The sequence below is a fragment of the Ptychodera flava genome, chromosome 7 (genome assembly GCF_041260155.1).
Source record: "Ptychodera flava strain L36383 chromosome 7, AS_Pfla_20210202, whole genome shotgun sequence".
Taxonomy (NCBI): Eukaryota; Metazoa; Hemichordata; class Enteropneusta; family Ptychoderidae; genus Ptychodera; species Ptychodera flava.
In genome coordinates this window covers 30,177,974-30,190,903 of record NC_091934.1, presented here as the reverse complement: position 1 = coordinate 30,190,903, position 12,930 = coordinate 30,177,974, and the positions used below count along the sequence as shown (strand labels likewise).

The 12,930-nt window shown below is 38.4% G+C and overlaps 1 protein-coding gene across 1 annotated transcript; it reads left to right on the top strand.

The window, feature by feature from the left end:
* Positions 1–582: 582 nt before the first annotated feature.
* Positions 583–12,800, top strand: LOC139137226 (beta-galactoside alpha-2,6-sialyltransferase 2-like). Its single transcript, XM_070705216.1, has 5 exons — positions 583–707; positions 3,011–3,747; positions 9,884–10,083; positions 11,308–11,479; positions 12,490–12,800. Exons 2-5 carry the CDS (start codon positions 3,090–3,092, stop codon positions 12,759–12,761), a joined length of 1,302 nt encoding a protein of 433 aa, XP_070561317.1. The 5' UTR covers positions 583–707; positions 3,011–3,089; the 3' UTR covers positions 12,762–12,800.
* Positions 12,801–12,930: the final 130 nt, after the last annotated feature.

Genomic DNA, 12,930 nt, shown 5'->3' with positions numbered 1-12,930 from the left:
AGTAAAAATTCTACATTATGTAGACAAATTTATGTTAACAATGTGTGAATAAGCTTAAATGTTTTTTTAAAACCAAATTTTGCCTTTATTGCGCCCAAAATTTCAGAGATTAAAAGTTTTATTTGATACAATATTTCAACCTTCCCGTATTTTGTAAATGTTGTAAAACTTTTTTAAGTAGGATCTAGGTCATATATATCTGTAAAATTTTTCTTCGGTAGAACACCATGCTCATTTTCACTATCTGGCAAAGTGTAGCCAGGAATTCGCAATTTGCATCTATTGACCCACGGTGTTGACCCGACCAGATTTGGCTCAACTTCCACCAAGTTGAGTCGGCATCTATCATAGGGGTTTCACGAAGCGACCACCTCAGCAGTTTGAAGAGCCACCGCGAACGATCACGGTACAATGTAGCTTGCGAAGCCATGGAGGAGAGATCGTGGCCACTGTCCCTCCACGCCCACAACGTGTATGGAGCCGGACTGGCTTGGCCGGATTTGTGCAGCAATATAGCTTACGTCACCATTTTAGCTTTCTTACGTAATATCAATACGCGTCACAAGTACAACTGCTTTGTTTTGTCATGAGACGAGCGTCCGCCATGCCGATCATGTACTAGGAACGCTGACGACATGCGATTGGAATCGCCTGGATGAGATCACATATTCATCACCTCAACAACCGCACAGAATGATAGTCACAAGGTCAGTTAATTGCAGGTCCTCAACTCGCTACGGTAATTGTGACTTGCTAAAATCATATCAAAGCACGAAGAATGAATATTCCACTTACAGCGGTGCAGCTCTGCGTTGCACTGGCAGGGTTGTGTGTTACCGGCCTGCCACACACCCTGCCACGCAGCCGAGCCATTAGACATCGGTGCAGTTTGTCATAAATGTCAAGTCTTGATATCGGACATGTATATCATCTAGTATCGATACTATAGATTCGCTAGTACTAGGATTCGTCTTGAATTTAAAACTTACTTTCTTGGCTGCTCCCGACATTTATATCATGTCGTATGATCGCTGCTTGGGTTTCAATCGTCAGGTAGGATTTACAAAAAAACGCTGAAGTTTTTCTGCAGGACGGTCTATGTAGAAAGCAAGTTCAGTAGGACATTTTCTAAAACTGGACATTTTTTACATCATTGGCTGGATGTCGACAATGTCGCACAATCGATAGGGCTTCTAGTCTCTTCGACCCCAGACCTTAATTTTCATCCCCTCAAACCTTTCACCAGTAATATTATCTCGAAAGCACGTAGTTGTTTTTTATCAGATAGTCATAACACTTTGAAGGGCTTTATTGAAAGCTAGTAACGCCTGAAACACACCATGTACCAAAAACCTCCATGGGCAAGAGTTAGGCAGATACAAATGAACACAGAATAGACAGCCCTTCTCAGAAGTCGCCACTGGTTAGCTGGTGGCCAGCTAATAGCAAGCTATAAACAACTATTAGCGGCTAAAAACGGCATATAGTCTGATAGCTCAATAGCCAACCCTTCTCAGAAGTACCACTGGTTAGCTGGTGGCCAGTTAATAGCCAGCTAAAACAACTATTAGTGCTAAAAACGGCCCAATAGCTTGAAACGGCTAAATAGCAGCCCTTCTCGAGTCACCACTAGTTGCTGGTAGCTAGCTAATAGCTAGCCAAAACGGCTATATAGCGACTAAAATTGCTAATAACAGGAATAGCTGACTGGCAACAATTCACAGAAATAATCACTGGTTATCTGGTTGGGCAGCTTACAGCAGCTAAAAATGGGTAATGGTGGCTAATAACTTAAATATTTGAATAACCAGCCCTTCTGAGAAGTGACCACTGATTAGCTGGTAGCTAGCTAATAGCTAATAGCTGAAACGGCTAATAGCCGCTAAAATCAGCTAACAACTTGACTAATGAATTCTCTGTCTTATTTACATAACATTCAATGCAGAGAACAAGTCCAATATAGGACTTGAAAACCATCAGGCAACTCAAAGAGTGCATGCAAAGCTCTCTTTTCTATGATTAGAGTTTTCCAGATTTTTTGTATCAGTGTTTCCCGTAGCAATGATACAGTATTATACTTTGAATAAGTCCATAGTATGATGTGAAAATATAGCAGTCATACTCACAATTTGGTATAAAGGAAATAAGGAATGCAGTCTACATATGAGACCAATTTATTTTGCTTATTATTGCTCACATAAGTAGTGTGGTCATTCTAAGATAGGTATTCAGTTAGAGTTGCACCTATGACTCTGGATGTAAAAACATTCTTGAAAGTTTTCATTGAATTCACACTTAAGTTTACTGTCTTATTTTGGTGTGACAATTCTAGCTGATTTGTATTGATTAACATAACAATATAACATATATCTTCACTTCTTTTGATCTCTGTTTTCTCTGTCACTGAGTCAGGCATCTGAAGATCCGTAGGTGTTGCAGTGCCAACATTAGCTGTTATGTTCAGTGCATAGTAACTTATAACACATTTTTATTCGAAAACATTCATGTCTGCTCATCATAAAATCTCATATAAAACCTAATCTGATCCCTTATAGATCTGTACTGAGTTTTAGGTATGATTTCAGTCAACAATATAACTTTTTTATCAGTTTTTTGCATTCATGAGGAGCAGTGTGTCCTCTAAGCCTATTTGGCATGCCATGACTCATGAATATTCTCTGTGACTCAAGAAATTTCACAAATTTTTCAATCGACTCAAAAGTTCCCCGATACCTCTTTTGTTAGAGGGCACACTGATAAGAAGCCATACCATTCAGCCCTACTTTTATCTTACAGAACAGCGCATCATCTGTCATATTTAAAAGGTTGGCAATAAGTTTCACATTTTGCTTATCATTAAGCATGCAACATGTATCTGTACAGAAAGATCTTTATCACCATATCTGTAAGTGAATGAATTTCATGCCATGTAGAGTTGGGTATTATCCTGAGAGGAAAATTGCCAGGGCACCCTAAAAGTCTTACATTGGTTTTCTTTTTCTCACCACAGGGTCAAGAAGATGTAAACCACACAACAACTGTGATGTCATTGGTAGAAACTTGCATTACATAAAGCAACAGTATCAATTATGACTTCAAATAATTCTGGCTTTCTCAATTATCAGCGCAAACGGCTCTTCACATTGTGTTTTATCACTTTGTGTGTGGCATCGCTCTACTTTCTGGTGGGCCAGCCTGTTAACCTGCCTATTGCTTCATTCTTTACTGATGATTCATGTACAGTCAAAGTAGTCGTGCAGAATCAGTCAACGTTGTTCTGGTACCCAACAAAGGACCGCATCCAGCATGTGGCACTCTCAGCCGTAGAATTCAGAGATGCCAAGCTTAAAGAAGAGCGCCCTCTAGAGAGCAATGTTCCAACTGAGAGGTATCCATTTGAGGATAATGTTAATCTTCTTCCGAGAGATGAGCCATGGATTGACTTGATTTTACAGCGCTATGATCGTAACTTTGACAACTCGCAGGAAAAACCACCAGATTTCAAAAAGCGATTGAAAGGAAAATCAAACGCTTCGTCGGAACAAATAAGTTGCCGGCTCAGTGAAGCGGCACCTGTTATGTTCATTAAGCCAGAGGATTCACCATTCCATGAGCTGGGAATAGGAAATATATTCCCCAAGGAATCTCTGATCCCAAAAGACGCAACAGTGGCACCGCCATATAAAACCTGTGCAGTTGTGATGAGTGGAATCTCCCTCAAGGGTTCCCAGCTTGGCAATGAAATTGGTGAGTTCAAAAGTTTAAAGGTATTTCTGTAAAAGCAAGATCTTTGCACTAGTTATTGAGGCATGTTTATAGACTTAGAAAGACAACTGACATATGTCATCAACTGCCAAAAGTATGCCTGTCTTTTTTGTGAACAACAATATGATCAAATACAAAGCCGAGTACAGTCATCCCATGGAAGTAAACATCTGTTTTTAAAACTTCTGTGGAAGATTAGAATAAGTGACGGATTGCATTTTGAATTACCTACATTCAGCAGACTCTAAACAATATGTTCACCCTTGTGCATTGAAATCAAAGAAGCTTATGGCATGGATTAGAATTTGCTGTACGTAATTATTCTGGGCAGTTTTCTTGCTGAACTGTCGACTGACCCTCATGCCTTCTGTGGCAAGCGCTGTATCTGCTCTACCCCAAAACTGAGAGTCAAAGTGCAGTTGCACCCAGTGAAAGATTTGAAATGCAGGCAACAGTGGCACAAGTGGCTTTGGACAGTTTATTTTCACGTTTGAATTTTTATCAGCCACAGTGTTCTTGTGTAAATTAATGTATGTTAAAAGACTTTGAGTTGCAGCCAAAAGGTACATGTATGGGTGGTATAAATACAAACTACTTTACACAAATAAAGCAGTTATTACTAATATTTTATATTAGCACCATATGCAGATCTGGATTAATCATAGTGAATATTTAGGTGTTCTCTCATGTGCGGGGTATAAAAGGCCCCTAACTTATTGAAAATTCATAATGGCGCTTGAGTGACAACTGGCAATAGCTAGGTAGACCGCTCCGTGAAAATCGGCCTAAACGATTCTCAAACATATATTATTGGCATACCATGAACATAGACTGTTTCATAAACACCTAGGCCATACAGGTATCTGCAAAGTTTCACAAAGTTTTTTAAAACTACGACGATTAGGGGAAAAATCGCTTTCTGAACAAAGGGAATGCCCTCAGGAGACAGTCGTTCCGATGATTCAAACAATTGTCAATCATTCGGTGACGCGCAGAGGCGTAAACTGGTCAAACATTTGCTGTGCATACGAGAACAATTACGATGTAAACAAACTATTGTAAACTTAGACTTATATCAGCGGGCGAAGGATGAAAACTTTGTGTTGCCATCAACTTTTTTGCTAGCGTTTATGGTGCAATGACATCACGAAAGTGAACCATTTTCAGACGTGACTTAGCAAGAGGACTAGTCAGTAAGCTTACCCGTAGTACGATGTTTTCTAGCGAAAAGCGCGTAAGCAGAGTCCGTAGTTTGCACTGAGAATGGCATCGAAAATAACCATCAAAACATGGCGGTAGCCTCCATGATCAATTTAATTATTGTCAGTCGAAGAGATCCACGTTTTTAACAACTTCCCCCTTCCAAATCTACGGCCGAACGTGACGGTACTGAACATTTTTTTTGGATATATATGCTGGCCCCGAAAACGGCCGTATGTACACGTGTTTTTACACGTGGAAATGACATGTCGTGTTCGGAGGGCTGGTACTAGTAAGGTTTTGACATACCGATTATCCCAGTTACATTTGGACTTCTGTGATGAGAATTTAACAAAAATTGTAAGATATTTGAACAGTTGAAACATTCAATCTTTCAGTTCAAGATGAGCAAGTAAGCGCCATCAACCAATCTTGTAAACGCTTTAGGATACGCGTGTCTGAGGACAGCTCATTGATTCCGCGCTACATCGTTATAATATTTCGTCAAAAGCTGGACTTTACATGTAATTCCTTTTAATAACCATGGAGGTAGAAAGAAAGACGGAGAGGAACCCAGTCTGTCCTTGATTCCAGTCGAAGGTTAACAAACGTTTCGAGCAAAACTTGCAATTGCTCCGAAAATAAACATAACTCGTGATAATTTTCGATATCACCCCGCCGCCAAGCAATCGAGCAACTGACCGCGATCGCTATTACAATATCGTGATACACGAGATTCAAGGAAGTCTCGACCCTTCCGTGAATTTCCTTTATTTTTTGCGATCGGTCATGACGTCGCCGTTTACCTATTTCCTACCATTTTCCTGACGTGTTCCTTTTCCTTCCTAGTTTTTCTTTCTTTTTTCTTTCGAGTATTGCCATGGCATAACTGAAACGAACCGGGAAACGAAGGCTGTACGTACTGAATACGTACGTACGCCTGAGTGTGATTTGAGAGCAAACAGATTACGCAGATAATGCGAACGATCGCAACCGTTGCCAACAGACTCATTATGCAGAGCCATGCCCCAAAACGCCCACCCAAACTTGGCACTAATCCTGATCCCGTCCATTTCGAGCCGGGCTTTAATAACTTGGTTGACATCTTAAGCACAAAATCTTTGCTGGATTTGCAGCGTGCTACATATATGAAGGTTATATCCTATTGGTTGATTGTCACTATTCACAGGAACTTAGGGAATCTATTTGTATTATTCAATTATAATAGTCAGATTCGGCCACCAATTGGATAAGTTTCTGAGACAGTGCACATTAGCTCCAAAATCTTGGATCTTACAGCAAGAGCAGAGTCAAAGATAAATTACTGAGTCTCAAAATGTGGTGAAAGTTAATTAACATTCAAAAACATGAACCTGGTAATCTGTTCTTCACAGTAATCTTTCTTTGGATGAGTATGATAACTTTTAGAAAATCTTTTCACTTCGCTTGTGTATTGATTCTTTTTAGTATACAAAAAATTGCTTGTTGTGTTAGTTTCTATGATGTTGAACTAGCCAAACTTACAAATATTTGCAAAATCAACCACAGATAAGGCAGTATTTTGAGTCATCAAACTCTAGACATAGTTGGTTTTGCTACATTTCAAATCAATAGTTTTCTTTTTATTTATTTAATTACTTACATGTAGTGAAGAGGTTCTTTCAAAACAGAATGCAATCAAAGAGATCAAAAAACACTTTGAAAAATTGCAACACACATGCAAAGAATAAAAGTAAAACTTTACTGAGCAATAGCTTTCAACAAGATTAATTGTCGTTGAGGGCGCTTTTCTCTTTCCAGAGAGTTTTAACAAAGCTCTGAGTTGCCTTTGAAACAGCTGCTCCATAGGTCATCATGGTGTGTTCCTCACTGAGCATTCACTGGATAAAATATGAAACTTAATATTTATTCGTCAGGAAAGAAACTTATTCAGGCTGAGAGATTACATCATTCAAATGCAGGCAAAATATCTTTTTGATCTCAGCACTACATGTATGTTTACATCTTGTTAAGTAAAAATGAGGTTCATTAACAATTTCACCAGGGCAAAATGTACACTCTCCTTACTGTTTATAATGAGATTACATTGACTTATTGCCTTTGAGGTCAATTGAGTTTGAATGTATTTTAAAGAATAATGAATGCCATTGGTCATTTACATACTTTTCCAGTTTATTATCTTTTTTCACCGATACATGTATGTAGTGCTGTCGATATTTTACATTTTCAATACTTCGCCGGATTTTATTTCATTATGATCACTCATACATGTACATAGGTAAAACTGTGCAACCATGCCTTGTATAACTGAGTACATGTATCTGAATAAGAAACATGATCTAGCCCATTATCTATCAAAATGTTGTGAACGTAGATACTTTACCCATTCCATACCTGATGAACCTTGCTTTTGTATAATTTATTGAGTTCAAAAACTACATACAACCTTGATCAAGCTGTCATTTTCACTCTGTAGTGCTCTACGGCTGTTGCAAGCTAAACGTGCAATTACACAGCAGGATGTGCAATATTTTGTTTTTCCTGAAAAGAAATTTCCCAAATTGATACTGTAAACTTTTTAATTCTCTTTCTCCCAAATTGTATTTATTTCTATGGTTTGTCCATGGAGCCTGGTAGAAAGAGGATTAATTTCATAATATCATTACTTTGTTTGTTAAAACCATATACTAATGAATGGTAATATCATACATGTATTGTTCTACAGGGTGTCACTACATGTATGCAAATCAAAGTATTATGGTGATTTTTAAGTGACATACTATATGCTGCAAGTTTCATTCCTTTCTGATATATTTGACGAAAAGTGCTCATGATCTTTTAAAGAAAGTTTGATAGTCATTCCTAAATAATCATACGAGTAGGCAATCCCCCTCCTGTACTCTTCCCACTTGACCTTTGCCCTGCCTTGTTCTCCACATACAGAACACATTTCCAGGGAAATTTCCTCCCTGAAAAACATTCCCTTGAGGACCCTGAAACATACTTGTTTTATGGAGTCAAGAATACTGTAAATCTCATCAAAAGTTACAGCTGTTTGAACTGAAAAGTACTGAAATAACAAAGAAATATATAACACAGCCAATGTATCAACATATGAATTGTGACCCCAATGTAATGAGATTTTTCTTCAAAGGTTGTGTATCTTTGTTTGTTTGGGTAATTTATTGTACTGCAGGGTTAATATATCTCAGCATCTACATGTATCAACTACTTGCAGAGAGAAAAACAATGGTCATATGGGGACATTGAACTCTCAACCCTATTGTTCCCGCAATACAGTACATGTATGTAACGTAACAGATAAAAGGAAAAGTCATATTATCATATACCATGCCCATATTGCTACATCCTAGTGACGTTCAACGTAAAATATCAGCCGTGATATTTCACGGTAAACGTCGAGATATGCACGATGAACGTCATCAGTTTTAGAGTTTTCCCGAACTACATTAGCAGTTTGTTGGTAAACAACGTAAACAACAAAATGGCTGCCGCTCCCCGCCTGCGAAGCGATGTCGCCGACGTAAAAACTTGAAGGGCTTCGGGAACACGGGTATTTCTGGTTGCAAAATACGGAAATATCACGTTGAGTCTTGAAATGTTTTCCCATGGTATTTTTTTTGTCAAGTTCTAGCAAACATTCTGCCGTTCGCACGGCGCCGGCACTGTGCACGGTCTCCACCGAACAGGTAGTGAGCGCGTGGCGTGACAGCGATGTCGCGCGTGCGACGACACTGTTGACATGGCAACTCTAAAGGTAAACTAACAAAATGGCGTCCCCTCTCCGCGCGAGCTCCGTGCCGTACGACGATCGAAATCAGGATAGATTTAAAGCTGAGCAGTTTTTGATCGGTTACAGTTGTAATAGCATATTGCACCTTAAAATGTTCCTTCTGTATGACGATTTTTGTATCCCGGTGTCTTTCTTCTTGGGTTCATTGAGATATGGACGACTTGCAGCGATGTCGTGCGTGATGTTGACATCTTCGTCGTATACTTTATGAATGAAGCCTGTTCACATAAACATTCTGATATTTATGCGCAAGGCGTAATAAAGTAAAGCCTCAAAATTAAAGGTTTTTCGTTCTATTAGTAAAAATTCCCTAAAATTATGGGCATGGGTATATGATAAATCGGTTATTACCCAATATCGCCTGTTCCTTGTGTCGTATCAGCATTCGTGTCATTTGTGCTGAGTCAGACACTCGACTTCGTCTCGTGTCTGACGCAGCACAAATGACACTCATGCTGATACGACACAGGAACAGGCGATATTGGGTAATAACCTCTAAGTATTTAATTAGCATGAAAAATATAAGAGTGACAAAATCATACTCCTTGTTGAGAAAACGTTAAAGCCCAATAGCTGCTAATTTTATGCATTATTTTCATGATTTTATTTTCAAACGAGAGTTGGTTCGTTTAAATGTACTTACTGAGGATGTGTATTGAAGTATCACTGCTCGCTTATTTGGACATTGCCTACACGTTTTAACAGGTTAATAATAAACGGGTGCCTCACCCATAAGTGGCGCCCCCATGGGAAAATAGAAAAAAAACAGTATTTCCTGCACATATACATCGTGATCGTAACAGAAACAAGCATGATGCCATTTATTTGAATGCACAACACACGATGGCCAACATTTTGTTGTTGTAATCTTTATTTTCTCTCTGTCATATGATTAGTTTTGAAAATGGCGGAAATCTAAAATGACGTTAAAACTTTTGAATTCACACACCACTCTCGACACTTATGGCAGCGTTATACACATTTTCAGTCTCTAATGGGTCTTATTCAAAGAAAACTCTTGGAAAACTAAGGATATTTTGAGATCGGTTTATTAACATTTGCAGCTATTGGGGCTTTAATCCTGACCAATATTTTATCTTTCAGATTCACACGACGCTGTGCTGCGTTTTAACTATGCACCCACGAAGGGATACGAAAGTGATGTTGGTGGCAAAACAACGTTACGAGTCGTCAACAACAAAGTATTCAGGCAAAAGAATTTAAGAAAAATCCTTGAGAAGTTGGATGAAGACATTCCTCTTGTGTCTTGGAGGGAAGGCCCTTACAACGCTAATATGCACAAGGTAAGATTACAGTATTGTTCTTAGGTATGCACTCTGAAAATCATTAATAAAAACAAAAGAACTCAAGTTTTTGAACTGGTGAGGCACCAGTTCTTTCTCAAAGGTTTGTGACATGAAATAGTGTTCGCGTCAAAAAGTTTTCATTATGAAACACTGCATGAAACACTATAATACTTACTGTATTAGCATGGATTATTGCTTGTATTTTAGCTGAAGAGTGCATATACAGATGAATACAGTCAAGAATCCATTTCTTGTATTCAGCAAGCCTGTATTCATGTGGATTCATGTGAATTCACGTGTATTATTCTATAATACAGGCAACTCATTAATGTGAATTTATCTGTATTATTGCGTTTTCATGCAGTGAAACTTTCAACTATTTTCTTACCCATCAAGAATAAAATCAGGGGACACCTTGCAAGTTGAGCACTAGAGAAACACATTGCATGAAATTTGGTGCTGTAATTTATTAAAATCCCTGTGTTAACTGTATGGAATAAATTAATTTTCAATATTCATAAAACCAAGACAAAAATTCCTTTAAGAACTTTAGAATGAGCCCCTCCCCCAACAACAAATAGTTGATCCGAAAGACGTGTAGAACTTTTAGCACCTGACTTTACGTCCCTGAGTCCAATTCTCTACCTTCAACCCCTTCTCTGCTATCATTTCACCCCAACCAATTCTTTTCAATGGTGATTGTTGACCTCATTACAGGGATTCAGGGTGATCAGGTGAATGGCATAGGTCAGCGACTTATTACTTTAATTCGGTTTCAAAATTTAATTTCAATGGAAAACAACTCTGAACAGAAAAACTCTGTAATCCTTTATTAGCCAACACAGACTTTGATCCCCTTGATAGAAAAACATGCTTTTAACTGGTTTTAGCCATGCAGTCATGCTATTGTGCTGTTCTTGTGACATCATTGTGCTATTGTACTCTGAATAAAATTAATTTATGGAGCACCCGTAACTTTGAGAAGCAAAATTTACATAACTTGTTTCTCTACATAACCTAGTGTTATCGGATTATGGATTGGTATGATTGCGATTATTTTGTTTCTCTACAGTAATACAGTAATACATAGTAATGCAAAAGAAATGTGGTTATGGTGATTGAGTGAGATCTTTATCCAAATGAATGTAATAGACCAGACTTAAGTGCCTTATAAAGAATCCTTGACCGCTTTTGTATATTTCTACTACAATTCATGATCAGTGGTACACAGATGGCAAGTCAGTCTTCTGTAATTACGCCAAGTGGCATTACATGCATCCGTCTCAACCCGTCCACATACTGCGACTTGAAACAATATGGAGGCTCTGGGACGTTGTTCAAGAATTCAGCGATGAAGAGTTGAGCGAGTTTCCCCTCACATCTGGCTTTTTAGGTAAGTCATCATAAAATTTGCATTTTGTATCATTCAATAATTTCAAGTGCATTGGCAATGTCACGTTCTCTACAAAATATTGCTCAAGTTCACTTTTAGTGTAATTTAGCTCATGTAGACCTCAGTTGAAATAATTTCCTTGCTGTTCATCGTTAACTTTCTTCATCAACAGGCTTTACTGAGCAAACCAAGAGATACCGTAAGACATAAAATCAGAACACTGATGAACTAATGAACTCCAATGGCGCTGTATGCTATGTAACTAAATGCATGCACACAAAATCAAACATTGCTGCTTGAAATGCACACAAATTTTGTCATTTTTGCATGCATGCTTGGCTATCATTGCAGCTTGTAGTTTGAGCCAATCTTTTAGTGTTCATTGTAACATTGGCAGTGACCTATAAAATTGTCTTTCCATCTGTACAAGAGTAATTTCAAAATTGTAGTCTATATTTGCAGAGAAATATTTATATTTGCATGGTAATGAGAGAAAAATGGCATTATTTGTGAACTCTCTATTGTCGACCTTTTATTACATTAATTGGACCTTGTCCAGTATCTTGTCACGCAAGTACCCCATGGACTGTACCATTGTTTTTTAGGGTTGGCCAATGGATGTGAGGGGCAGAATATAGGTAGTTGACCTTAAGCAAACATGCTGTCTAACGACAAATAACTCATTGCCATGTGATAGGGGTAATACAGGGAAATTGTGGCCCATGTCTCTCTCTAGTTTTATTTGTCGGCTAGGGAAAAAGGTATTGATAGTCTCTTTTTATTCACCCAGTGTTATTGGCATGAAAATTACCCACCCCTTTGTCCCCTCCTCTGACATAGAATTCCATTAGTATGCTTATTTTGCCCCTAACACCTGTTGGCCACCCATAAAAAGTAATGGTATAGTCCATTGGGTACTTCCTTGGCACGATACTTGACAAGGTCCCCTCAATCTTTTCAAAAGTCAACTGTGAGCATTTATAGTTTTCTTGTCTTTTCTTGTGACAAAGGAATTCATCTCATGTTGCATCTTTGTGAGGAGGTTCAAGTGTACGGATACATTCCACGAAAACACGAACGGTACTGTTACTACTACGAGAAATGCTGCCTGCTATGTGGATGGCTGCTCTTCGACACCCATCCAAGAGATCCTGAGAAAACAGTTTCAAAGAGACTGCACACTGGCAAAGAAGATGACATTCTCAATAAACGGATAATTACGATGAAAGGATACTCAAAGTATAATTGCAAGAAAGACAGAAAACACAGTGGTGTGAGATAGGAATCTTTGCTTGAGCTTATGGAACACAGCTATATGGTTTGGGAACAAGAGTGTCATTATGTTTGTAAAGCCTCATATAACTGTATTGATGTAAGGCCATTTAGAGAAAATTCTTTGTTTGCCGTCGTTGGATTTTTGAAAAACCTAGCAGCCAGCCAGGTAAAAAACA